Genomic DNA, 24,523 nt, shown 5'->3' on the forward strand with positions numbered 1-24,523 from the left:
TAATAAATATTCGGGCCACTTTGTGAGGTGCAGCAAAGCAAAAAAGGAATGGCGCGCCTTTTGCTCTGGTTTCAGGGGAAAGGCTTAGAAAATGACCATTAAGTGGCGAGAGGATCGGAGCACCTTCACTGCGCTGCATAAAACCTATGCCAAGTGTGGAGGAAAGGCACGGCCACTTAGGTCCCTCAAACTTCTTCTTCTTTTTTTTTTTTTAATATCTTGATATTTTATTAAGGATTTTCTTGTTTTGTCCCTCAAACTTCTATGACAAACCTAGACAGCATCCTACAAAGCAGAGACATCACCTTTCCGACAAAGGTGGTACCTCAGGTTAAGTACTTAATTCGTTCCGGAGGTTCGTACTTAACCTGAAACTGTTCTTAACCTGAAGCACCACTTTAGCTAATGGGGCCTCCCACTGCCACCGCGCGATTTCTGTTCTCATCCTGAAGCAAAGTTCTTAACCCAAGGTACTATTTCTGGGTTAGCAGAGTCTGTAACCTGAAGCGTATGGAACCCAAGGTACCACTGTAGTTAAAGCGATGGTTTTCCCAGTAGTGATGTATGGAAGTGAGAGCTGGACCCTAAAGAAGGCTGATCGCCAAAGAATGGATGCTTTTGAATTCTGGTGCTGGAGGAGACTCTTGAGAGTCCCATGGACTGCAAGAAGATCAAACGCATCCATTCTGAAGGAAATCAGCCCTGAGTGCTCACTGGAAGGACAGATCCTGAAGCTGAGGCTCCAAGACTTTGGCCACCTCATGAGAAGAGAAGACTCCCTGGAGAAGACCCTGATGTTGGGAAAGATGGAGGGCACAAGGAGAAGGGGGCGACAGAGGACGAGGTGGTGGGACAGTGTTCTCGAAGCTACCAGCATGAGTTTGACCAAACTGGGGGAGGCAGTGGAAGACAGGAATGCCTGGCGTGCTCTGGTCCAGGGGGTCACGAAGAGTCGGACACAACTAAAACAACAACAACTTCTATGAGGCGCGAGGCCATTCCTTCCTTTTCCCCGCCCTTCTCAGGCCGCGCATTTTCTTTTTCCCGCCTTTTTCGCGTCCCTCCCCCACCGCCGTTTAGCTCCGCTTCTCTCAGAAACTCCTTGCGGGCGATCGGCTCCGCCACCGAACCTGAAACCTGTCAGGTGACTGAGATAACATTGAAATAAAAATAAAAACCCCTCCTTTGTTTCCGTCGCTTTTAAGAAGGCTGTAATTCTTTCCCGGACGCGAGCGCGTGAGGGGAGAGGCCGCCGGCGGACCTTTGCACTTGTAGTAGTAATCGATGCCGATTCTCCCCCACCCTGTTCCCGCGCTTCCTTTCGTGCCTTTTTAAATTAAATTAAAGCTCAGAGGGGACGGAGACGGGTCCCAGCCACCCCGGAACCCATTTTTCCCCTCAGCTACGGTGTGGTTTTTATTTGGGGGGGGGGTGGTATTAACACCGCCCTCCTGCCTCGGAAGCTGCAGCCACAAGCGACGGTTTCCTGAGGTGGAGAGGAGGGTGGCCTGTTTCATAGAAGGTAAACCGAGAGCTTCGAGGCGCTTTCAAGGCCGTCATAGAATTGTCGAGTTGGAAGGGCCCACAAGGGGTCATCTAGCCCAACCCGCCATGACAAGAATCTGTCATAGACCCGTAGCAGGGATTGCATTAACAGGTTCCTCACACGGCGGGGGAGGGGGAAGTGATTTCTGTGCGCCCTCCAACATCCAAGCAGCAGGTGCTCCGAGTGTTTGTTATCTCCCGCCTCAGGCCAATTACAGACATGACGAGCGACCCGCGTCTTAGCTAAAGGCGCGCCTGAGGCGGAAGCCCCAGCCTCAGAAAACCATCTTCATCGTACTAGTATTTGCTTAAAAGGCGGTTTCGCTGCTGCCAGCCCGATTCAGCTTCCTGAGGTGAAGGCGGCCGACGACAGCCTCGCTCTTTGCCCAAAGGAGAGGGCGAAACCCGAAACGGTGCTTTTTGGCCGTTCAGTTTTATTATTTTCTATGTGTTTTGGGGGGAGAGGTTCCCCCGCTTCCCGTGCGCGTGGGACCCGCGTCTCAGCATTCCCACGTGCAGCGGTGCGTTCGGGGCGAGCTCCGCCCAGCCGCTCCTTGAAAAGCGGGCCGCGCGCTCACGCCGCCGGTGGGCGGGGCTCCGGGCTGCCCTTTTACGCGCTTGCGCGCGACGTTGCTGGACGCCCTTTCCTTTTAGACCGAGCTGGTTGTGCTTGCGGCAACTGCCGCCGCGCGAGAGGGCCTGCCTGGGAAAGGTGATGCGCCGGGGGAAGCGGGTGCGTGGCCGCGGGGGAGGCCGCCGGGAGAAGGGCTTTTCGCGGGGGGGGGGCTCGCGTGCGGCAGCGTGCTCCGCCTGGCTGTGGTCCAGGTCCATGCAAATGCCGCATGGTGTCTGCACCCTTTGCAAGGCGCGGAGGTGGCGGCAGCTTCGCACAGCCGTGCGCTCCAGGCACGCTCGTTCCCTCTCCTCCCATTCATTTGCCTACAGAGCTCGCTGGCGGGCGGGGAAAAAAGAAAAGGGTTCTGCGCGAGGCTTTGCATTATGCAATGGGAGAGGCTGGCTCTGGGAACTTGGGGGTGGGCGCTATCCCGTTTGCATTGCGGCGCTAAAAGGGCTCTTCGCCTAAAAGGGGCCCTTCGCCCTCGCAAGTCCCTTTCCCCCCTTTTTTTTCTTTGTTAAAAGTCTCTGCGCATTTCTTGCGCCGCGGTCGATCTCCTTGTAAGCTTGCCTACGTGACATTGCTCGGCTTTGACCTTTTCTTTAGGCCGACCAGGGCTTGAGGCGTCCCTTCTCTGCATAATGTGGGGTGGGGTGAAGTAAGGGCGGGCGGGGAAGATCTCCAGGCTAATGGGTTGTTTGAGGCCGGGGGGGGGGGAATGCAATTTGTGGCCTTTGTGCTTTGTAGAGCAGAGCTGAAATCGTGCTTCTCGACAGGAGGAGGACCTATTACTGGGGAATAGGAAAGGCGCTACAGAAATCTTGTGGGGGGGAGATGTTTTACTGTTTACCAGTCGGAAGTATCCGGGGAGAACGTGGGACATGCATGCGCTGCTTTTTGTGTAGTTGCAGGATCCTGTTAAGGATAGGGGCCCTTAGGTGCACCTCCATGGGTTTTGACTGGGGGGGGGGAGCTCTACATGTGCTTGGAGCGCATGGCTCCATATTTCCTGACCTTGAAGGGATAACTCTGGGGGCCCAGCATGCTGGGAAAGGAAGGGGTGAGGCAAGAAGCCTGCCCATTGGCTGTTACTCCTTCTCCCTCGCGGTTTCTGCCCCAGCTTGCTTATATAAAGAATAACGATGGGTTATTACAGGAGGCTCATTTTTCTTGATATTTCTGGGCCCAGGGCCTTTTACTCATCTTCGTTTAAATTCTTTGTTCTGCCCACTCATGTGCTTGTCTGCTGGTGCAGTATGACTTGCTGCTTTTCCATTAATTTCCCTCTTCCTGCCCAGTGCAGAGTTGTTGAGGAAGGCTGCCTTGTTAGGCATAGTGCCAAACACAGAGGTAAACCCTTGGTTCATTTAGTTTACATTGACTAGCCATGACTCTCCAGGATTTCGGACAGGAGATTCCCCCCAAATCTGATTCAACCTGGAACCTTCTGCATACAGAGCAAAAGCTCTACCAGCAAGCTTTATTTTGAGAACACTTTAAATGTATAGTGTGCATGCAGTCCAAGTTAAAAGGAGCTTTGGAAACAAATCTTGCTAGAAGAGCTTCTGTAGAGGCTTGTGTCACCACCCTAAAGTACATCCTTAGGACATGGTTTGTGTTGCTGTGCAAATGTGGCGGACCCTTGCATCACAGGTTAATTGTGCAGTCAGACTGGTTAAGAATATAGAAGGGAAGTAGTTGCAATAGTTGAGTGCCTTTAAATGAATTCTACCGTGAGTTCCCACAGAATCCCACCACACATGTAGGGCAGAGATGTTTGATTGTTCTGATGACTTTGTGGCAAGTGGCTGCTACGGCATGCTAGAACATTATTTAATTCAACAGGACTTCTTTTAAGAAGGCAAGATTAGGATTCTTCTGTTAAACAATTACTTAGATAGTAATGGCAGCGTGATTGAGGTTTTCATGTTTTCCAGGTGTTTTTTTACTGCGTATAAATGTGAAGGTGAAGGGAGGTGACACTAACCTTTGATCAGCAGAGTGCTTAGCAGCAGCAGCAGCCATTGAGCAGGGGTGGCAAATTGTTTTAGTGCTGGTAGGATCAGGTATAAAAGGAGGCACTGAGGGGGCAGCCTATAAGGGGTTGATCCTTAGTGTGGGTGGCAGAAGGAGCTCTTATTTGTTTTACTAGCTATAAATCCTGGTTGGGGATGGGGGACGACAGCCCAGGAAGGGAGGGGTGTTGGGCGGAGCCTCACTGTGAGAGGTGGGTTGGTTTCATATATGCACTCTTAACCACAAAACTCTTACCTCATGGCTTTAATGGGAGCCTGGGGTGAGAGGCTAAACTGAAGGTGATTGAAGCCATCTATTGCCGACAGAGTGCCTTCCTGAGAGGATTACTGAGAGGTGATTTTGAGCACTTTATAGTAAATGATCAAGCAGCTAGGAACTGTCTGCACATTTTAGTCTATATGGAAAAAAAATGTGCACTTCACTAATTTTTATAGCATATGGCATAGTACTGCCATGTGCTGCCTTCTGATTATATTATTGTAAAATAACTGCATTGGAAGTGTTTTGCATATCTGTCTCTGGTTTATTATTTGCTTTAGCTAACTGATATCAATTGATATGCTTTAAGTATTTTATAATGAAATGTTATGACCCTGTTATCAAAATGAATTATTTGGATTTTATATCACGTTTTAAAATGAATTAGCATTTAGATAGTTATAGTTACAATATATTGATTTGCATTTTTTTGTACTTGACATATTTTATGCACTGTAGAAAGAAGCAGGCTAGAAATTGAAATAATAAATACGTATTTTATAAATAAAAATGGGGTGTAGAGTCTGGTTGACAGTACAGTTACGCTAAACAGATCAATGCTTCCCATGTACATGAAGGTTCATGGTGAGTTGACTTGTTTAGGACAGTTTCAACAAGCAGTTTGTGCCACCTAGTCAGTGGTTTTGCTTTCTGGCACACCTTGGGCTCTGCCATTCATGGTGCCCTGCAGATACTGAAATGAAAACTTAGCCACCAATGGAAAGCCTTGGCAGTGAGCTGGTGACACACCTAGTGCTACTGTAAACATTAGTTTGTGAAGTTATAGGTAGAGTTCTAGAACTCTTGCTTTATTCATTGTTCTGAAGACTCCTTGACTGCTATAGTAGTGCAAGGTATGGTGAGATTAAATCAGGCCAAACTGGCTTGTTTGACTCCTTCATAAACTGGTAATTCCACCATATTGCAACTGCAGTGTTTCTGGCAATCCTAGAACCTACTCAAACAAGCTAAATAAGGCAGTGTGCTGAACCAGTTTGTGAATGAAATACTGTAGAACTTTATTACTTTACGTTGAGAGTAGTTCCAGATTCTTTCTAGCTCAACTTCCTGTGACAGAATATTAAGGCAGTAGAGCACAAGTGCAATTAAAATATTAATTATGTGGTCCTCCACATGTTGGACTCAACAGCCCCAGCCAGCCTGGGCAGTTGTCAGGGATAATGGGAGTCGCTGTCCAACAATATCCAGAGGACTACAGGTTCTTCATCACTACTTTAGGTAGATGATTGGAATGTGGATGTGTAATAACTTAAAAGTTTAGCCTGAGGTTTGCCACTTCTGTAAGCTGTTTCTGGTTTGGTGTTTGATGGAGCTGTGTGCTTGTTGATCCACTTCAGTAGCTGCAAGCATTTTAACACCTACCTAACGGGGCCACCGGTGTAAAAGGTGATTCTGTGTACCCTAGTATTCCTGAAGCTGAAGTTTGAAAGGGACATATCAGTTGCCTCCTTCTGTGGAAGACTCATTGCTTTCTACAGAAAGGTGGAGTTCATTTGCTTGCTATCTAAGTGCATAGCAGCTTACCCAGTTTTCCTCGAAGCGGTTATCTTCTCTTGCCAGGCTATGGGATCATTTGCTGATGTGTAATAGCCAGAGATAGACTGTGGCTAAGCTTGACTCCTGAGCTTCATGTAACTCCAAACACAGTATATATGTATGCTTGGCACATTTTCACAACTGAGAGACTGGCCATTCTGCCATTTATTGGGACTTCTGGGGGCTGCTTCTTGCTTGATGTGTTGGATACAGCATAAAGACATGCATCAGTTCTGAAGGTGCACGTGAACTCATATTTCTATTAGTTCAAACAAGTAAAATAGCTGCTGCCGAAATCTTACACCTTATATATTTTGCCAAGAAAAGAAGCTGCTTGAAAACACTATTCAGAACTGGTGCTGGCATTTAGAACTTTAGCATCTACCTAAATATAAAATGTCAAGATCTGAGGAAGCTTGGAAAGTCTGTGTTCAGGGACTGATTGAAGATCAAATCTTGTTGGGAGGATTGGAGGTAATAAACTAATCTGAGCCACTTGATCCAACTGAATGAAGGGCTTGGCCTGATAAGGATAAATCTGGGTGTAGGTTTGAGTCTTTTTACAGGTAATAGAGCTTTAGTTTAGTTTTATGTGCATGCTGCCTTTCTGCAGTGGACCATCCAGGAAGTATTTCACAATAGGCATCAAAATACAGCATTGAAACATCCCATGTCGCTAACCCAGAAATAGTACCTCGGGTTAAGAACTTTGCTTCAGGATGAGAACAGAAATCACACGGCGGCAGTGGGAGGCCCCATTAGCTAAAGTGGTGTCTCAGGTTAAGAACAGACCTCCAGAACGAATTAAGTTCTCAACCCCGAGGTACCACTGTATTACAATTATTTATACCGTTCCACTCATTATACAGTCCTTTCAAAGCAGATTACAGGAGTCATTCAAATACATTTAGTGGTTTTTAAAAAGGCTTTCCTACAGGATAGTTGGTGGTAGTGGTAAGAAAGAGAAAGTCCAGCTGGACAGGTTCTTGAGATTGCTTACTAACCAATTCACACTTCATATGTAGCAATCAACAAGCCAGATCAACAATAATTTATTTGTATGCCGCCCATCTGACTGTGTTGCCCTAGCCACTCTGGGGAGCTCCCAACATAAAATAGTAAAAACTCAATAGATGACATACTAAAAAGGAAAAACCTCTCACCTACCATGACTACAGCTGCAGTTATCGCCGACCAAGAAAATTGGCATGCAAAAGCATAGCAGTGGCATGCGGGATAAAGTAGCTGTGTATTGCTGAACGCCAGCAAAAGATCACTAGTTAGGGCTTCTGTGAAGATTTTTCATCCTTAAGCTCCCCTTTCCACCCCTAAAATAACTCGGTGAAATATGCACATAGACTTCATGCCAAGCTTACATAGGAACTCTAAACAACAGTTTCTAAATGTAGATGTGTTAAAGGTCATCTACTCTGTATGTGACAGGTGAAGCCTGTCACAAAGAAAGTCCTTGAAAGTAGCGGGCATGGCTGCGGAACTGAGCTACTCAGGACAAAATTTCCATCCTACCATGTGAATTATACTTGTTATAAATATATATGTATATATTATTAATTTTCCAAAAACAATACATATTCAAACATAAAGAAAAGAGTTGACTTCCCCTTAGTCCCATCCCTGGTTCCGTTGTTTATCATACTGCATGTCCATTTTTAAATTAAAAAGTGATTGAAATTAATTAATTGTCCATTCATTAAAAGGGGCGCGGGACTTGCCGATCAGAAGGTCAGCGGTTTGAATCCCCACAATGGGGTGAGCTCCCATTGCTCGGTCCCAGCTTCTGCCAACCTAGCAATTCGAAAGCACGCCAAAAAGTGCAAGTAGAGAAATAGGCACCAATCTGGCGGGAAGGTAAATGGTGTTTCTGTGCGCTGCTCTGGTTCTGCCAGAAGTGGCTTAGTCATGCTGGCCACATGACCCGGAAAACTGGACAAACGCCGGCTTCCTCGGCCTGTAAAGCTAGATGAGCACCACAACCCCAGAGTCGTCCACGACTGGACTTAACTGCCAGGGGTCCTTTTAATGTCCTTACCAGTACTTGAATTAGACTAGTAATTAATTTCCGAGTTGCATCTTGTTTACAAAAGGTGCAGCTTTTAAGTTCAGATGGCACTGTTGCATGGCTTCAATAGTTGCCTGGTGTCCTGTGGCATCTCTGGTAATGGGTGCTAGCTAGGGCCACTGCTTGTGGCAGCTGCCAGCGTGTCCTCTTTCTGCAGGAAGAGCATCATTGACAATGCGTAACAGGTGGTAAGTGAGCCAGGTAGCCATCTTGGAAAGCTACCTAATAGCTGGTGTTTATAAATGCCATTTCCTAATACTATGTGGCTCAATAAAGATAGAATGGAGTACAGTGCACCTGTATATCAAAGTGTTGCAGATAATCTGTCCATGTGGTTGTAGAGGCCTCTAGTGGTGACTGCAGCTTTTAGTTTTGATGGGAAGAGCTCTTGTGCCTTATAGATGTGTCTTTTACTGTCCTAATGAAAACCTTGCTTTGCTAAAATGTCTTCAAACATCTGTGTTTCAGTTAAGTACCTGAAGGAGTGACCAGCTATGGATCATGCTAGGAAAGCAATATTTAACATGGTAAGGATGATCAAACTGCATTATCAGATTTACTCTGATAATAAAAATTCCCTGGCCAAAACCTTGGTGCACCACTTAGTCCCTGTCTTTACATGTAGCTTGGTCTGCAAAAGCTGTTCCAGCATGCAGAATTGGACCTGAATGGCACTCTTAATTATGGGGATGCTGTTCTGGCCTCCCAGGTGGTGCTAAGCTGTAGTTCCCACCGTTCTTGATGATTGGCCATGCAGGCTGGAGATAAATGGGGACAGGGGGGGCCACTGGCTATCTACCCCACTTTGTCACAAAGAACTGTAGATAGCCAGTTGTTCAGTGGAAACAAGTATTTGTGCCTGTACATGCCTGAAGTAGCTCCTCAGCTGCTGAGCTTAAATCTAAGCCCTCCCATGTAGATTGGTCCTTAGGCCTAGAGACGCATGGGTTAATTATGACCACAGTTATGAATGAGCAGGGTCATGTCTATGTAAATGCCTTGGGCTGATTATGTCATGTTCATTAATCTCAAAAGCCCAGATAGGTTTGTGTTCTGCAGCATCTAACTTGAGAACCGAAAATACTGCATTCTGTCCTACCCCCCCCCCCCAAATTTTATTTTTAAGCCAAGTATGTGAGACCTTTGCTTTGGATGTCATGTTGTTTTATATATTTCTGCCTCCTTTCCTTGATTCAGTCAAGATATACAGTAGGGAAAGAACAGCCAGACTTACTTTTCCTATTCATATGTACCAGATTTTATTCCAATCTCAGATATTCAATTATTACAAATAATTTGCAGCAAGGCTATTATATTAGCAGACTGCAGCAAAAGCAATCTTGAAAGATCAGCAAAATGGCATAATTTTTTGTAAACGACATTCCCTTTCATCAGATGAAGTCAACCACAGCCTGCAAACTCTTAGGCCATAATTAATGTGTTAGATTTTAAAATGCCATAAAGCTGATTTACACTCTGAAGTTCTAATCAGGTGAGTGGAATTAAAGGCCTCTATTTGTGTTGTCAGTACCAACAAAGGAGCTTGACTTTTTGGTGTCTTTAATATTAGCACTCTTCATTCATCTCTGATGAATTCTTTTTTTTTAAATCTAGTTTGGAGGAGAGCCCCTCTCATACACCCGCTTCAGTCTGTCTCGACAGCCAGATGGAGACAACAGTCATGTGGAAATGAAGCTGTCTGCTGAAGATGAGGAAGGTATTGAAAATGGAGGAATTGACCATCTTCACACCCGACCAATAAAACCAAGGAACAACAATCGACACCTCTGCTGTGTACTTACTGGGGCAGCTCTCCTTTTCCTTATAGGTAAGATGAATAGGTGAGAAGTACAGAGCAATTTGTGTTGTTGTTCTTTTTGTATCTTCCAAGGCACACTGAATAATGCATTCCCTCCGGTAGGCACAATTCAGCAGTGTTTCCTAGAGAATAAACTTGGTGTATTAAAAGTTAAAATGGTGCCACATGGGTAATAGATCTTCTAGGGAGGATTTACTTATGGACATATACAGGAGTATCTTCATTACAGGAAAATAAAGTAAAAATGATGCGGCAATGGTATCAAACCACAGGAATAGTCATAGGCTTTAAAAAACCCACCCTGATCTCTGCTGGAATTGTAAAAAAAGTAAAGAGGGGGATTTTGTCCATTGGTGGTGCTCCTGTGAACATGCTAGAAGTTCCTCTGAATTTTGAATTTCTTGGGTTTGCATATGTAAAGCCAGCATCTATTCATCAACTATTTCAGTTTTACAAAGTCTGGAATACTATACAGTGGTACCTTGGTTTTCAAACTTATTCTGTTCCAGAAGTCCATCCAAAAAGCAAGGTGCGGTTTCCCACAGAAAGTAATGCAAAATGGATTAATCCATTCCAGACTTTTAAAAACAACCCCTAAAACAGCAATTTAACATGAATTTTTCTATTTAACGAGACCAGTGATCCATAAAATGAAAGCAAACAATGTACTGCAGTCACACAATCAGTCAGTCAGTAGCTGAACTGGGTTCCACACAATCACACACACAAAAAAGAGCCACAAAAAGGCAAAATAAATAGCAAAAACAGACAGACCTCAGCGTCACACTCAAACGGAAGTGTGGCACTCAAATTGTCAGCGTAACACTCAAAATGAAAGTGTAACACTCAGTGGAGCACGTTTGGTTTCTGAAAAGTTCGCAAACTGGAACACTGCAGTGTTTGGGTTCCAAGTTGTTTGAGTACCAAGGCGTTTGAAAACCAAGTTACCACTGTATTTGTGTATAGCATATTGCATTTTATTTTGTACAGTGGTACCTTGGGTTACGGGACGCGGGTGGCACTGTGGGTTAAAGCCTCAGTGCCTAGGGCTTGCCGATCGAAAGGTCGGTTCGAATCCCCGCGGCGGGGTGCGCTCCCGCTGTTCGGTCCCAGCGCCTGCCAACCTAGCAGTTCGAAAGCACCTTCGGGTGCAAGCAGATAAATAGGGACCGCTTACTAGCGGGAAGGTAAACGGCGTTTCCGTGTGCGGCTCTGGCTCGCCAGAGCAGCGATGTCACGCTGGCCACGTGACCCGGAAGTGTCTTCGCACAGCACTGGCCCTTGGCCTCTTTGAGTGAGATGGGCGCACAACCCTAGAGTCTGTCAAGGCTGGCCCGTACGGGCAGGGGTACCGTTACCTTTACTTACCTTGGGTTACAGACGCTTCAGGTTACAGACTCTTCTAACCCAGGGTTCTAATACCTCGGGTTAAGAACTTTGCTTCAGGATGAGAACAGAACTTGTGGTGCGGCGGCGGCAGCAGGAGGCCCCATCAGCTAAAGTGGTACCTCAGGTTAAGAACAGTTTCAGGTTAAGAATGGACCTCCGGAACGAATTTATCCGAGGTACCACTGTATTGGTTTTTTATTTGTAAGCCACCTTGAGGTTTGTTTGTTTTTAAGAAAGGTGGTATATAAACTAAGTTCATTGAATAAATCTACACAAACAGGATTCCTGATTGGCTATCTGAGTTTCCGTGGAAGGATACAGGCAATGAAAAGTGAAGATGCTGTTGAAGCATGCCATGGCTATCAATGCTCAACCGAGCCTGAAGATGACACACCGGAACCAGAACCTGTGTTATACTGGAGTGACCTTAAAAGCAAGTTGTCGTCCAGGCTGCGCTCTGCAAGTTTCAGAGATAAATTTGGGTAAGCTTTTTTAGAAACTTTCTCAAAAGTCCTTTCTAAAAGAGCATTTCAGTAGACGCAAAATAATGGCTGGCTGCAATGCTTGGCTTCTGGAAACATAACTGGAATACCTCTGTGTTCAGGTTCGGTCAGAAAGATGCTGGCAGTCCAGGAGATGAGAACCTAGCCAATATCATTCATCAAGAGTTTGAGAAATACAAGTTGGATAAAGTCTGGTATGATGAGCACTTCGTCAGGCTGCAGACCCCAGGGTATGTGCTTCTTCAGTTCTTCATATCAGAGCTCCTCTGGTCGGTCTCAAACATTAGAGCTGATTCAATATGAAGCTGTCAACAAGGTGTCTGCAGTATAACTTGGCTGGCAGATCTTCTGAGAATTAACCCAATGTGGAAAGCCAAAATACAGGAAGTGAATATTCACATATTAGAAAAGAGCAGGCTTCCTATCTAATAAGGTCCAGGTTCAAATTGATCTTAAGGCTGTGATTTCTGCTGTTGTCCTCCTGGTCCTAGGGTTGTGGTCACAGGGTTAGCTGCAACCAGTAAAAACTAGCACAGGCTTGCATTTCAAAGCTCCCCAAAGAGTGATAGTTGGATGGTCCAGGATATGTGCAGCCCTTAGTTGTGTAACTGGGACTAAAAACATTTTAAAATTCTGTGTTAACGCTCTGATTGACTGCTGTTATTCTTCTTTCTTAGATCGCCGAATGAAGTTTCCCTGGAACAGCCAAGAGAAACTTTGGAGACTCCTCAAGCTTATGTAGCATACAGTGAAAGTAAAGAGGTTTCTGTAAGTTGGCTTGGCTTGTTAGGTACCTGAAGTTCTGCTTTCAACATAGTGGCATGCTAGTTTGTACATTAAGTAAAACTTGCTTTGGCCAGTAAGCTGGTTTGCAATGGTCTAGACCAGGCACCCCCAACCTTCGGCCCTCCAGATGTTTTGGACTACAATTCCCATCATCCCTGACCACTGGTCCTGTTACCTAGGGATCATGGGAGTTGTAGGCCAAAACATCTGGAGGGCCGCAGGTTGGGGATGCCTGGTCCAGACCCATGGCTCCCAATGTGGGGCACATGCCCTACAGGGGGGCAGTTTGATTTTTAAGAAGGGCAATTCGAGAATGAGTTATTTACAGTTAATGGCCTTTTAGGCTTCCTCCACGTGAACCGTTCACTTTTTGAATAATAAGAATTATATGTTGGGTGGGGGGCATCAGGATTTTAGAGATGTTTAGGTGGGGCATGGCCCAAAAAAACTGTTTGGGAAATGCTGGTCTAGACTTAACTTGCTGTGTTACCTGAAAACAAAACTTCATCTTTAATGTCGCCTATATAAGTCAATGGGCATGTGTAGCGTGTAGAACACCAGTCCTAACTCACGTCAAGAAGTGGATACAATCAAGCAAGGTCTCCAGGCCTTAGGAAATATTCCAAGCACAGTTGGGCCAGGGGTTGGACCTTATGCTCTGCTTAGAGAATTGGTTGGCTACATTTTCTCAGTCATGCCGCCTGAGATGCTTTAAGATCTCGGGGGATGAAACAGGAACCGTTCTTCATCGTAGCTCAGGAAGGTGTCTCTAGTGTGAAATCTTGTGGTCTGCTTGAAAGGAGATGCATCAAGATTAGTTTGTCGCTTAATTGCTCTTTTATAGGGAAAACCTGTTTATGCCAACTATGGGCGCAATGAAGACTTCTATCAACTGCTGCAGAAAGAAGTCAACTTAACTGGAACAGTGATCCTTGTGAGAGCTGGAGAAATTGCTTTTTCTGAAAAAGTAAGTTTTCTGCTCTTAAGACAGGACTAGTAAAGATGCTGCATGATAAAGGAATTTGTAGGGAGCCTGTGGTGGCTCTTCCAGTTCCCTGTTCAACTCCCATCTTTTTTGCACGTGTCACGAATGCTCAGGACTCACAAGCTGGCACTGTCTCCAGAATGGACATGCAACAAACACCATCCTCTGAGCCAAATTGAACTCTATGATCTACCTGGTGCTTCCCAGGTCGTTCTTGTGCTCTGCAACTACTACTAAATAAAAGCATATGTGCCACTATGGCTGTGAATGGATAGAAGCATGGGGAAATGACTACATGGTGGGCTGTAGAGCTTTTACAGATACTGGGCAATGGTCACAGTGGAATGGCTCTACTAATTGACCAGTTCCATTTAATATTTTACTGTTTTCTTTGGCACAAACCTGCTAATAAATATGCTAAACGCCTCCTCCTAGGTGGCAAATGCCAAGAAGATGGGTGCTGTAGGAGTCTTGATATACCCAGATCCAGCTGACTATGAGAACCTTGGAGAGAGCTATTCCCAATTTGGACACGTGAGTGGTTTCCTATACCTCCTTGGGTGAATGTGGGTGCCTCTTCTGCAGGCTTCTTAGATGGATTCTGGAGCCTGCCTAGCACAGCAAATGAAAGACAAAGACAAATAGCGTCCTCTTGAGCAAACAGAGGCATAATCCCACCCTTTTAACTTGTGAATGCCCTGAAATAGACCTGTTTGAACTGCTTTTTGGTCTCCATTTTTCATATAATTCTTGGATTTTGCCTTGGCAGGCTCATCTTGGGACAGGAGACCCTTTTACTCCTGGATTTCCGTCTTTCAACCATACTCAGTTTCCCCCAGTTGAATCCTCAGGCCTCCCACGCATTCCAGTACAAACCATTTCAAGCTCTGCTGCAATGAAAATATTCAGGTAAACAAACTCTCCCTTCAAGCTAATGATAGTCAGTACCCTTTCTCAAGAGCTACTGTTACCAGATTTAAGGATGATATGCAGTTTTTTAAAAAAAAACCCAAATCAGAGCACCCCCCCCCCCCCAAAAAAAAACCCCTCACCTTCAAAAACAGATGGAAGTTTACTGGATGAAAGCTGCTATAATGCCTGGCAAAAATGTGTTTGCCTGGCACCTGAATGATAGCAATGCCTCATATTCCCAGCTAGGAATTCCTACAACATAGCAGCATTTGGGGGAGAGGGACAGCCTCCTTCCTGACAAGTTACTCCTTCCACTCTGCTAGGCAGAAGCTGTAATGCTCTGTAGCTGGTTGGAAGTAGGTGCCTCCGTATAGTCCAAAGCTGCTGACTGTGATGTGAGGAAGTTTTGTGCTTTCTAGGAGCTATCTCTGGTTGCCTCTACCAGTAGAAATAAACAGTGTGTTAGGCCCAGTAAAGCTGCTTGCTGAATTCCTTTTGTGATTTAAATCACCAAGAGTCCAGAATTTGGCTATTAGGACTGTCATTTCAGGAGGCCCTGTGTGCTTCCAATAACTAGTTTCCCCTCTTTTCAGTGCTATGAATACGCCAGACTGTCCAAATCCATGGAAAGGAGCTCTCCCTGTTTACAAGCTTCGGTCAGATTCTCATGGAAGAAGTGTGACGCTGCGGGTGAACAATGAGCTTGTGGAAAAGAAAATCCTAAACATCTTTGGTGTGATCAAAGGCTTTGAGGAACAAGGTAAAAGCTTTGCCAATCTGTTGCAGATGTAAAAGGGAAGGATTGGTGTCCCTTAGTTCATTTCTTGCCATTTCGTGATTCAGAGCTCCCTCATGGCATTGGAAGGGATCTTGATGGGCATTTGGCCTACTCTACAGAGATGCTGTGTGGGCAGCATGCCAGACTGCTTGCCCAGCCTGTGTTCAATAACAGAGCACAGTCCAGACTCACAGGATGATGATACCTGTAATGGAAATACTGCAAGATGGCTAACATGAAGCAGCCTAGCAAGATGCTCCATTGAATGCATTGTGCCTGTTTGGTAGTGAAATAGGTGGCTAAGAGATACTGAAACGCATCCACACATTGCAGTTCGGTGTTGCTGAGCAGAAGAAGGTTGTGCTGCATAATATACTAGGAGAATGGCATAGGCTAGTCCCCAAGTCTTCAGCTGACTTAGCTGCAAGGAACTGGTGTGCACCATAACACGGTGTGTGTTAAGCATACCCTTAGTTCTCCATCCTGCGATTCTGATAGAGGCTCTAACGGTTGATCCCTGTCTTGCAGATCGGTATGTAGTCATTGGAGCCCAGCGTGATTCCTGGGGGCCTGGAGTCGTAAAGGCTGGTGTAGGAACCAGCCTGCTTCGGCAACTTGCCAAAGCACTCTCTGACATCGTGAAACTTGGTAAGGAGATTGGCACTGAGCGTCTACAAAAGCGATTCTTCGGCATGAATATAGAGCTGGATACAGTAGTTGTCCCCTCTCCTCTTTGCAGATGGGTACAAGCCCCGCCGGAGTATTGTCTTTGCCAGTTGGAGTGCTGGAGCCTTTGGAGCTGTCGGTGCCACAGAATGGCTGGAAGTAAGTTCGGCTCCAATGTATTGGGCAGTTCAGAACAGCCAAATCACGCAAATAGCTAATTGTTGCTGTTTCTTTACTCTCTTCAGGGCTATTCCTCATCTCTCCACATGAAGGTGGTTGCGTATATCAACTTGGATGCAGCAGTTTCGGGTAACTGTCATTAAAGATTGCATGTGATAGAGGGCGTTCCCTGTAAATTTAATACTGTAAATGTGATTTGATGATTAAGTTGGATAATATAAACTGGATAAATGTGTACAACAGATTAGGCCAAAACAATCTTAAGAAGGGTGAGTTTGTTTGCGTTACACATAAAAAATAAACAATCCTGGTCATTTTCTAGACTAGACTGGCGCAAAAGACTGAGGGCACTAAACTCTTGGTTTCTTTTGCTCATTGGACTGAAAATGCACTTTGAGGATAACTTCCCTTGGAGATCTTTGCCACTTTGATTTACTGAAATTCAGCCACTTGGGGTAGGGGCTGTGGTCTTTAACTGTTCCATAGAACTAACTTCCATAAGAGCCTAAGAAGAGTCTGCTGGATCAGGCCAGTGTCCCATCTAATCCAGAACCCCATGTAGAGAAAATGTAGGTGGAAAAGACATTGGAAGTTGTAAGATGAAAAGCTACAAATGCTCCTGCTACAACCTCATTATTATGGGAGCATCATGCAAAAATACTGTGGGACATGAATCTTGTCCCTTACAGTCACATCAGAGTTGCACCCTCCTTACTTCCTTAAGGTTTTAGTTGAGAAGCATTTAGTGTCCTTGTTTCTTAGTTTTTTGCAAAAAGGAAAAAACTCAGCTTCCTTGCACCTGAGGTATGTAACCAGTGCTTGCAGGTAAACACCACCTCTCCATCCCAAAGGCTGATAATGATGATGTACTTCGTTGAAATTAAAATGGAAGTGAAGATGTACAGCCACAGTCCATAGCTGCACTGCAGATCATCAGTCCATCTCAGTAGGCCTTGAACTAATACTTTTAAATTGTACCCCACAGGCTCGAAGGACTTCAGGTTCTCTGCCAGCCCCATGTTGAAAAGGTTGTTGGAAGATGCAGTCACAGAGGTGAGTATCATCTCTTGAAAGTTCCAGGCAGTGACCTGGAGAAGCTGAACCATAAACTTGGTACTGGGGCCATGTTCTGTTCCCCCGCACAGAGGGTCTTCATCAAAAGCTCGAGAAACACTCCACAGCCATATGTATGAGTCTTGCTACCTCGAGCTCTTTGATGGCAAAAGTGGCTGGGAATACCTGTTGATAACAAAGCATCCTTCAGAATTTTGCAGAACACTAGAGTCTTTAGACGAAGGGGTGGAAGACTGTACTTTATCAGGAGAAGGTTTTATTGAAATGTGCATCTTTTATTCACTTTTAGATTACTGTGTCGTCAACTGATCTTCGTTCCACTTTGGCCAGAAAAGAGTAAGTATCGTTACAGACGGGTGGCTGCGGTGGGAAATCCTTTTGGTCCTGGTAGTATAACGTAAGGTTACCAGACATCCCCGTTTCCCAGGGACATTCCCCAGATTTACAAATCAGTCCCCATACAAAATCCATTGAAGTTGAAAAGTGTCCCCGGATTCATTGAAAAATATCTGGTAACCTTAGTATAACGACCTGTAGTAGCTGCTCTGTTCCATCCGCAGCAGATGGGCATCAGTTTTGCTTCTTCTGGCCATCTCCAAGGCTGCCTTGAGATCTGGCAAAAAAAAAGTTGTCAGTTTAAATCATCAGAACATTGGTCTTACCTTGCCAGTGCTTTTTCTTGGGTAACAGGGCAGGCATAAGACAATAACTTGGTTGTCGAATGCTTTGGTACTTGTACATTTCGGCTCCCGAACGATTGAAACCTGGAAGTGAATGTTCCGGTTTTTGAATTTTTTTTTTTTGGAAGCCAATTGTCCGATTGGGCTTCCACAATTGTTTCCGGCGTGCCTGCGCAAGCGGAAGCCGTGCCTTGGGTTTCCGAACGTTTTGGAAGTCAAACGGACTTCCAGGATGCATTCTGTTCAAAAACCAAGGTACAACTGTACAAACTTTTGCAACCCAAAAAGCGAGAAATAGGCTCTTACCAAAAGCTAGAAATGTGCTCTCAGCAAAAGCTGAACTGTGTGCCATGTGTACCTTGCAGTGACCTTGGGATTCTGTTTGGCTTTTGTAACCTCTGTTGAAGTATATGACTCTTCAATGCTGAGCACAGCAGCTGAAAACTTCTCCTTTTGCAGGGTCCCGTTTCGTATTGATGATGCAGCCTTTCCTTTTCTGTCCTACTCGGGGATACCATCTATTTCATTCCAGTTCTATAATGTAAGTTGGTTAATGCTGTTCTGCTTTCCGGGCCCAAGCTCATCTATGTGCTACCTCTTGAAAATTATCTATTGGCCACAGCAGGGCACAATACCTACTCTTGGGAGAATTTGACTGGAGCAGTCAGTTATGCAGAAGGCCCATTCAGATTTTAAAATGTAAGCCAAATCATGGAGACAGGTTGCAACCACCTCCTGAATTTGACCCTTCACTGGCTTGCATCCTAGACCTCATTTGTTGAGAGCCACCCTGAGGAATTAGGAAGAAAAGTAATTGTTCGGTACTTTTTGACACGCTGTTGGACCTAATAAAAATACCCTGCCCCTGCAGCTTTTCTTTTACTTTTGCAGTGGTACTTTGGGTTACATACGCTTCAGGTTACAGACGCTTCAAGTTACAGACTCCACTAACCCAGAAATAGTACCTCATGTTAAGAACTTTGCTTCATGATGAGAACAGAAATTGTGCTCTGGCAGTGCAGCGGCAGCAGGAGGCCCCATTAGCTAAAGTGGTGCTTCAGGTTAAGAACAGTTTCAGGTTAAGAATGGACCTCCAGAACGAATTAAGTTCTTAACCCGAGGTACCACTGTAATTGACAAGAACCTGCAATTTTCTGGATGTGGAAGACTTGCTAGGACAATGTGAAGTATTTCAAATAGAGAGAAACCATTTGGGAAGTGTGGAGCACCAGGCAAAGAATCTTACTCTGTTTACTTCTTGCAGAATGGGAAAGTGTATCCCTTCCTTGACACCCAATTAGACAATCTGGCCAGCCTGATGAGGAGTTTCAGTGCCCCCTATGAAGCGGAAAGTACAATCCGCAAAGCAGCTGAAATCGCTGGCCGTATAGCTCTGAGGATGACGCATGACCACGAACTGTACCTGGACTACGAGAGCTACAACAACAAGCTACGTGACTTTATAGGGAAGATAATTCCGTACCGGAAAGAGATGCAGGTAGTGCAAAATACCAAGAGGTGCTGGGGAAGTGGGGTTTTGTTTCAGGTTTGCAGTGGCGTGCCTGGTCTTGCGGCAGCGCTTGTGGTGTTCACAGTGGTTTCTTGCAATGTAAATGCTTCTGGCACTGGGTAGGGTTAATGGAGACAAAGGTCTATAGGGATAGATGTTCATCTGTAGTGGATCAGTGGGGGCCACCAATAGTAGGTTGTATTGGGTACTTATTTGGGCCCTAACAGGAGAGCTTCTATTCAAGACTCCAGCCTGGATTAAGGCCCTTGTAGTGTTCAGCACAGGAGGGGAGGATTCCTAAAGGAGCATAAGGGAGAAAATTGTTCTTTTACCACCAACTTCAAATATTGCATAAAAGTCTTGCCTACTGTCTTTGCTTGCAGAATATGGGCTTGGGCCAACAGTGGCTGATGGTTGCCCGTGGAGACTTCAACCGAGCTACAAGCGCCCTGACACAAGATATCAGAAACACCGACCTCACCAACAAGGCTGCTTGTCGTGCTTTGAATGACAGGATCATGAAGGTGAGTTGTTTCCCTTCCTCCCCAAAGGGGTGAGAATTTTAAGGGAGCCTTTTCTGAGAGATTTTGTAAACCCTGATGGAGTGAATAGCAGAAGAACCTGATGACCTGTTGGAATCTGATCAATCCCTGTGCAAATTACAATGGCAAGGCTAAGAGCCCAAATCCGTGATAACCATAAGCTAGGAGTAGTCAACTCTGTACATGGTCCCTCTGGTCTAATCAGCTAATAGTCTAGAATCCATTAATATTGATCATCTTTCTTTATGTTGTAGAATGTAGGTAGAAATATAGGTATATAAAAGAACACAGATTGTCACTGCATCTTTCTGTTGGTTTGCCTAAGAAGGTAGATTTCCAGCGGGGGCACTGAGTAATTTCTTTTCTGAAAAGGAGGCGGTAGGCCACATTTTACGATAGTAAAAAGGTAAAGGGACCCCTGACCATTAGGTCCAGTCGCGGACGACTCTGGGGTTGCGGCGCTCATCTTGCTTTATTGGCCGAAGGAGCTGGCGTACAGCTTCCAGGTCATGTGGCCAGCATGACTAAGCCGCTTCTGGCAAACCAGAGCACCGCACAGAAACGCCATTTCCCTTCCCGCCCAAGTGGTACCTATTTATCTACTTGTACTTTGATATGCTTTCGAACTGCTAGGTTGGCAGGAGCAGGGACCGAGCAACGGGAGCTCACCCCGTCGCGGGGATTCGAACCGCCAACCTTTTGATCAGCAAGCCCTCGGCTCTGTGGTTTAGACCACAGCGCCACCCATCTAGAGACAAACACTTTGAACTGTGTGGGAGAGGAGTTTTTCCCTTACCCAGGGACTCTGGAAAAAGCTGCTCTGCTGGAGGAAGGAAATGTCTGAAGACTCTGCTGGGCCTCCGTATTCTCCTGGTTTCCACAAGTCACCAGCAATTCAGAGGGTGTTTGCACTTGTCAGGATGTCCTAATCCCAGAGCTCTTTTTCACTTGTGTTTCTCTCTCTCCTCTTAAGGTGGAGTACAGCTTCCTCTCCCCGTACGTCTCTCCAAAAGACACTCCTCTCCGGCACATCTTCTTTGGTTCTGGCTCCCATACTCTCCAGGCGTTGCTGGACCACTTGGGTCTCTTGAAGACAAATAGGAGCGCCTTCAATGAAGATCTGTTCAGGAACCAGCTTGCTCTGGCAACCTGGACGATCCAGAGTGCTGCTAATGCCCTTTCTGGTGACATCTGGAACACAGACAATGAGTTCTGAGAAAGTTGAAAGCTACCATTAATTCTGAAGTACAGCAACAGGGAACCCCTTCCTTTTCAACCAGTAGCACATAACAAAGTCCCCTTAGGCCTTCAGAAGATTTTTAGTTGTCCAGGCTGAAAGTTGAGCAATTCCAAGCAAGTTAAAATGTCCTGACCCAGAGAACATAGATGTATGTAGATTCACCTTTTAAAATGTGCTGGCCTCTCTAACCCAAAATTTGAGAAGGCTGATCTTAGGCTGAGTAAAGCATTTCTTCCGAGAGAGGCACACAAAGCAACCAGAGCATTGAACTCATAAGAATTGTAAGGGCTCTTGGATTCTTATGAATTCAACCTGACCTCCCAGACTCTTCCAGAGCAAAGTTGTCGTGTGACTTGTGAGCCTAAAAGCTCCCATGGCTTTAATCCTATTAGGAAGTATCTCCCCTGGATACAGAAGCTCTTCCATAGACCCCTTGGCCTCTGGGATACACACCTTGACACAAGATTTGTCTAGCAGGGAATGAAAATGAAACCTTTCGCCTTCCCAATAGGAATTGAGAGAGTCCCAGGCGAAATTCTCCTGTGGCTTGCTCCTTTCCGTACTAAGGAAGGCCACGCCAAAGAAATGAAGGCTGTAGTACCTTGAGCGGTCCTGTGGCACTATTTAAAAACTAAAACGATAACCGTTCCTCCTACGAGGAGACTGGTTGTACTCAAGCCCTTGCTGTGAGGCCTTTTCGGCAAACGAGAAGTCTCTTGGCCTAGTCTTAACTTGCAGCACTTGTTTGAGAGACTGACTCTGCAGACTTGGTACCGAGGTATTTATTTATTTATTTATCAGTGGCAGTGTTCACTATAAATGGTATTTGTTTTTTCTACAGAATATAATTATCGGAAGCAGTGACTTCCATAATTATGACAGTTATACTGTCGTTTTTGATAAAGCAGCATCTGCTAGTACAATCCAACCATGATAACTGGAATTTTTTGCCACCAAGCCTTCAGTGTTCTGCAACAGCACCATCCCTTCGGAAGATTATTTGGGATTTCCGGAGGGGAGGGACATCGCCTCATCTCTTGGAGCATGCAGTCCAAGCAGGTGAGGGGAAGTCCCGGGAAGTGTTACTCTTGCTTTTCGCTCTCGGAAGATAGAGCGAAAGCTGTGAGACGCACCTCCTGCCTGACCCTTTCAATGAAAAGCTTCCTTTGACTGGGTGCAACCAGTATGTGATGAGGACTTCCTTCAGCGGATCTGGAGCCCCATCGTTTGGGCTTTCTATCAGTCCTCTGACTCCTGGTTGTGTTTAGGCTGATGCAAACCATTGCAGGCTTGTGCTGAGCTGTGCTTGACTCCAACAGCAGCTCTGGTGCAGAACTTCCAGCACTGCGATGTATCATGAGAACTTGGGTCACATTATCGGGAGCAGTGTCTCCCATAATGTTAAAGAACAAGGTAGTTTTTGCCTACCACAGTGTTGTATCGGAGGCAGTGACCTCCATATGTTGCACTAAGGGTGTCTTAATTATCGGGAACAGTGTTTCCCATAATTTTTTTGTAAATGCTCACCATGCAATAACACCTGCAGAGCATGATCGTTAGTATCTAACATGTATATTCAAGCATCTGCAACTGTCTGTCTTTGTCTGGTCTCACTTTGTGCTGGATGCAATAACTGCTTTAGTGGCTCTTGCCACGCTGTGTGGCAAGGCCAGGGTAGTAATTGGCTGCCGCAACTAGTTTTATATTGCTGAGAACCTTGGAGACGACTGAGCAGTGGGCTTTTGCTGACTCTTGGTGAAGCCTGACCCTTCTTTCTCTTCTCTTTTTTGTTCAAATCTACTTCTAAGACTTCAAGAAAAGGCTGGATGAATGTATATAAGAGTTGCTTATGGCTATAAAGAAATTTGTGTTAAAATGTGGGTGTCGGTTGGGAATGCTTCAAGAGCTTGAGTGGATGATTCTGATCAGTTGCTTGCACTGAAATAACTGAATCTACTGTGATTGTTGCACTTCGCTTTTTTTACTTGGCTTCTGGTACAAAAATCTGGTTCATACATCCGTGGGAACATCCCTTTAGATATTCCTCAGCAGAAACAAGTTGTGTATTCTGGCTCTCCAAAGACTCAGGCTGATAAAGATGCTTTCCATACTATTCATAAGTGCTGCTTTTAAGGCTCTTTGCTTAAACGAGCAGCTTCCGCACACTGGGATTTCATGCTTTGTGCTGGAGAAAGCTTGATGAGCTGGGCACGAGGATGGAAAGTCATGTGTTCTTGTAAAATCTCTTCCACGTTGTAATTCTGTTTACCCAGCTTTACCCAACTTGGAAGTGCCTGCAGCTCCAGGGACTCATGGGGATTGTAGTTTAAAAACAGCTGGAGGGCACGAGCAGGTAGGTTAAAGCTGGTGTAGATAAAGTCAATTACATTTCAAACCTTTTGTGTGTGTGAGTGAAAAAATTCTAGCTTGGTAATTTCCCATGCGTGGTTTTCTTTCCTCTGTTTCATGAGGCCTGTGAATGCCGGGTCATCAAAGTAGTGGCGGTCTTCCCATAGCGCTGCATGCATCTTGGGTGGGTAATAAAGCGTAGACATAGTTGCTGGGGGGGAAAAATGGACTGAATCTCAAATATATAAGCTATGCGTATCTCTGAAATTTGTGTTTTGTGCTGTTGTGCTATGAGATTAGAGTTGGGGGTTGTAATCTTGGTGTTATGGCTGATGAGAACTGCAAGACTTGACTGTCAATAAAGAACAAGGAAGACTTGACTGTGAAGTGGTTTATTAAGCTTCGTTAGTGGACATGCAAGTTCCTGGGAAGCTGCTAATTACCAGCCTGTTCTGTGGCCTGCCCAGAAATAGCTTGAGATCCCTACCAGTTAGTTAGTTTGATTAGGAGTTTCCTGTCTAGCCCAAACTGTACTAATGGCATTGTGAACCTGAGAATGCCATTTCAAAGCCAATTCAGTTCCATTTTTATCTGAGTAGAGTCCATGTATGAAAAGGCGTAACCTCACTCCATATTACAAAATTGCATGTACAAGCCATACCATTATGCAAAGGCCAATCGTCGGGCTCATCCTTGCATAGATTCCTCACCTCATAGCAGCTTAGAGAGGTTTTTGCATTGTGTATCCACCTTAAAGGTAAAGGTACCCCTGCCCGTATGGGCCAGTCGTGTCCGACTCTGGGGTTGTGCGCCCATCTCACTCAAGAGGCCAGGAGCCAGCGCTGTCCGGAGACACTTCCGGGTCACGTGGCCAGCGTGACAAGCTGCATCTGGCGAGCCAGAGCAGCACATGGAACACGGTTTACCTTCCCGCTGGTAAGCGGTCCCTATTTATCTACTTGCACCCGGGGGTGCTTTTGAACTGCTAGGTTGGCAGGCGCTGGTACCGAGCAACGG

At 45.5% G+C, this 24,523-nt stretch overlaps 1 protein-coding gene across 3 annotated transcripts; it reads left to right on the forward strand.

Annotated features, from left to right (window-relative positions):
- Positions 1-1,098: 1,098 nt before the first annotated feature.
- TFRC (transferrin receptor) lies at positions 1,099-23,884 on the forward strand. 3 transcript variants are annotated; one of them, XM_083442100.1, is made up of 19 exons: positions 1,099-1,144; positions 8,562-8,620; positions 9,708-9,921; positions 11,582-11,783; positions 11,906-12,034; positions 12,482-12,572; positions 13,435-13,557; positions 14,011-14,109; positions 14,345-14,484; positions 15,081-15,247; positions 15,794-15,913; positions 16,005-16,090; positions 16,177-16,240; positions 17,097-17,164; positions 17,475-17,521; positions 18,325-18,406; positions 19,130-19,363; positions 19,759-19,899; positions 20,891-23,884. In XM_083442100.1, exons 2-19 carry the CDS (start codon positions 8,588-8,590, stop codon positions 21,131-21,133), a joined length of 2,283 nt encoding a protein of 760 aa, XP_083298226.1. In that variant the 5' UTR covers positions 1,099-1,144; positions 8,562-8,587; the 3' UTR covers positions 21,134-23,884. The 3 variants fall into 3 exon arrangements, with proteins under 3 accessions (XP_083298226.1, XP_083298224.1, XP_083298225.1); XM_083442098.1 differs by lacking the exon at positions 1,099-1,144 and adding an exon at positions 1,877-2,257; XM_083442099.1 differs by lacking the exon at positions 1,099-1,144 and adding an exon at positions 4,369-4,531.
- Positions 23,885-24,523: the final 639 nt, after the last annotated feature.

The sequence above is a fragment of the Podarcis tiliguerta genome (assembly GCF_965153285.1).
Source record: "Podarcis tiliguerta genome assembly, chromosome: 5".
NCBI classification, from domain to species: Eukaryota; Metazoa; Chordata; class Lepidosauria; order Squamata; family Lacertidae; genus Podarcis; species Podarcis tiliguerta.

What these genes read in the sequence shown, in the direction of transcription:
- TFRC (XM_083442100.1), top strand. Translation starts at nt 8,588, where the DNA reads ATGGATCATGCTAGGAAAGCAATATTTAACATG. An exon ending in GGAAAGCAATATTTAACATG is followed by an intron (nt 8,621 to 9,707) that starts GTAAGGATGATC and finishes TTTTAAATCTAG; the next exon opens with TTTGGAGGAGAGCCCCTCTC. An exon ending in CGTACCGGAAAGAGATGCAG is followed by an intron (nt 19,364 to 19,758) that starts GTAGTGCAAAAT and finishes CTTTGCTTGCAG; the next exon opens with AATATGGGCTTGGGCCAACA.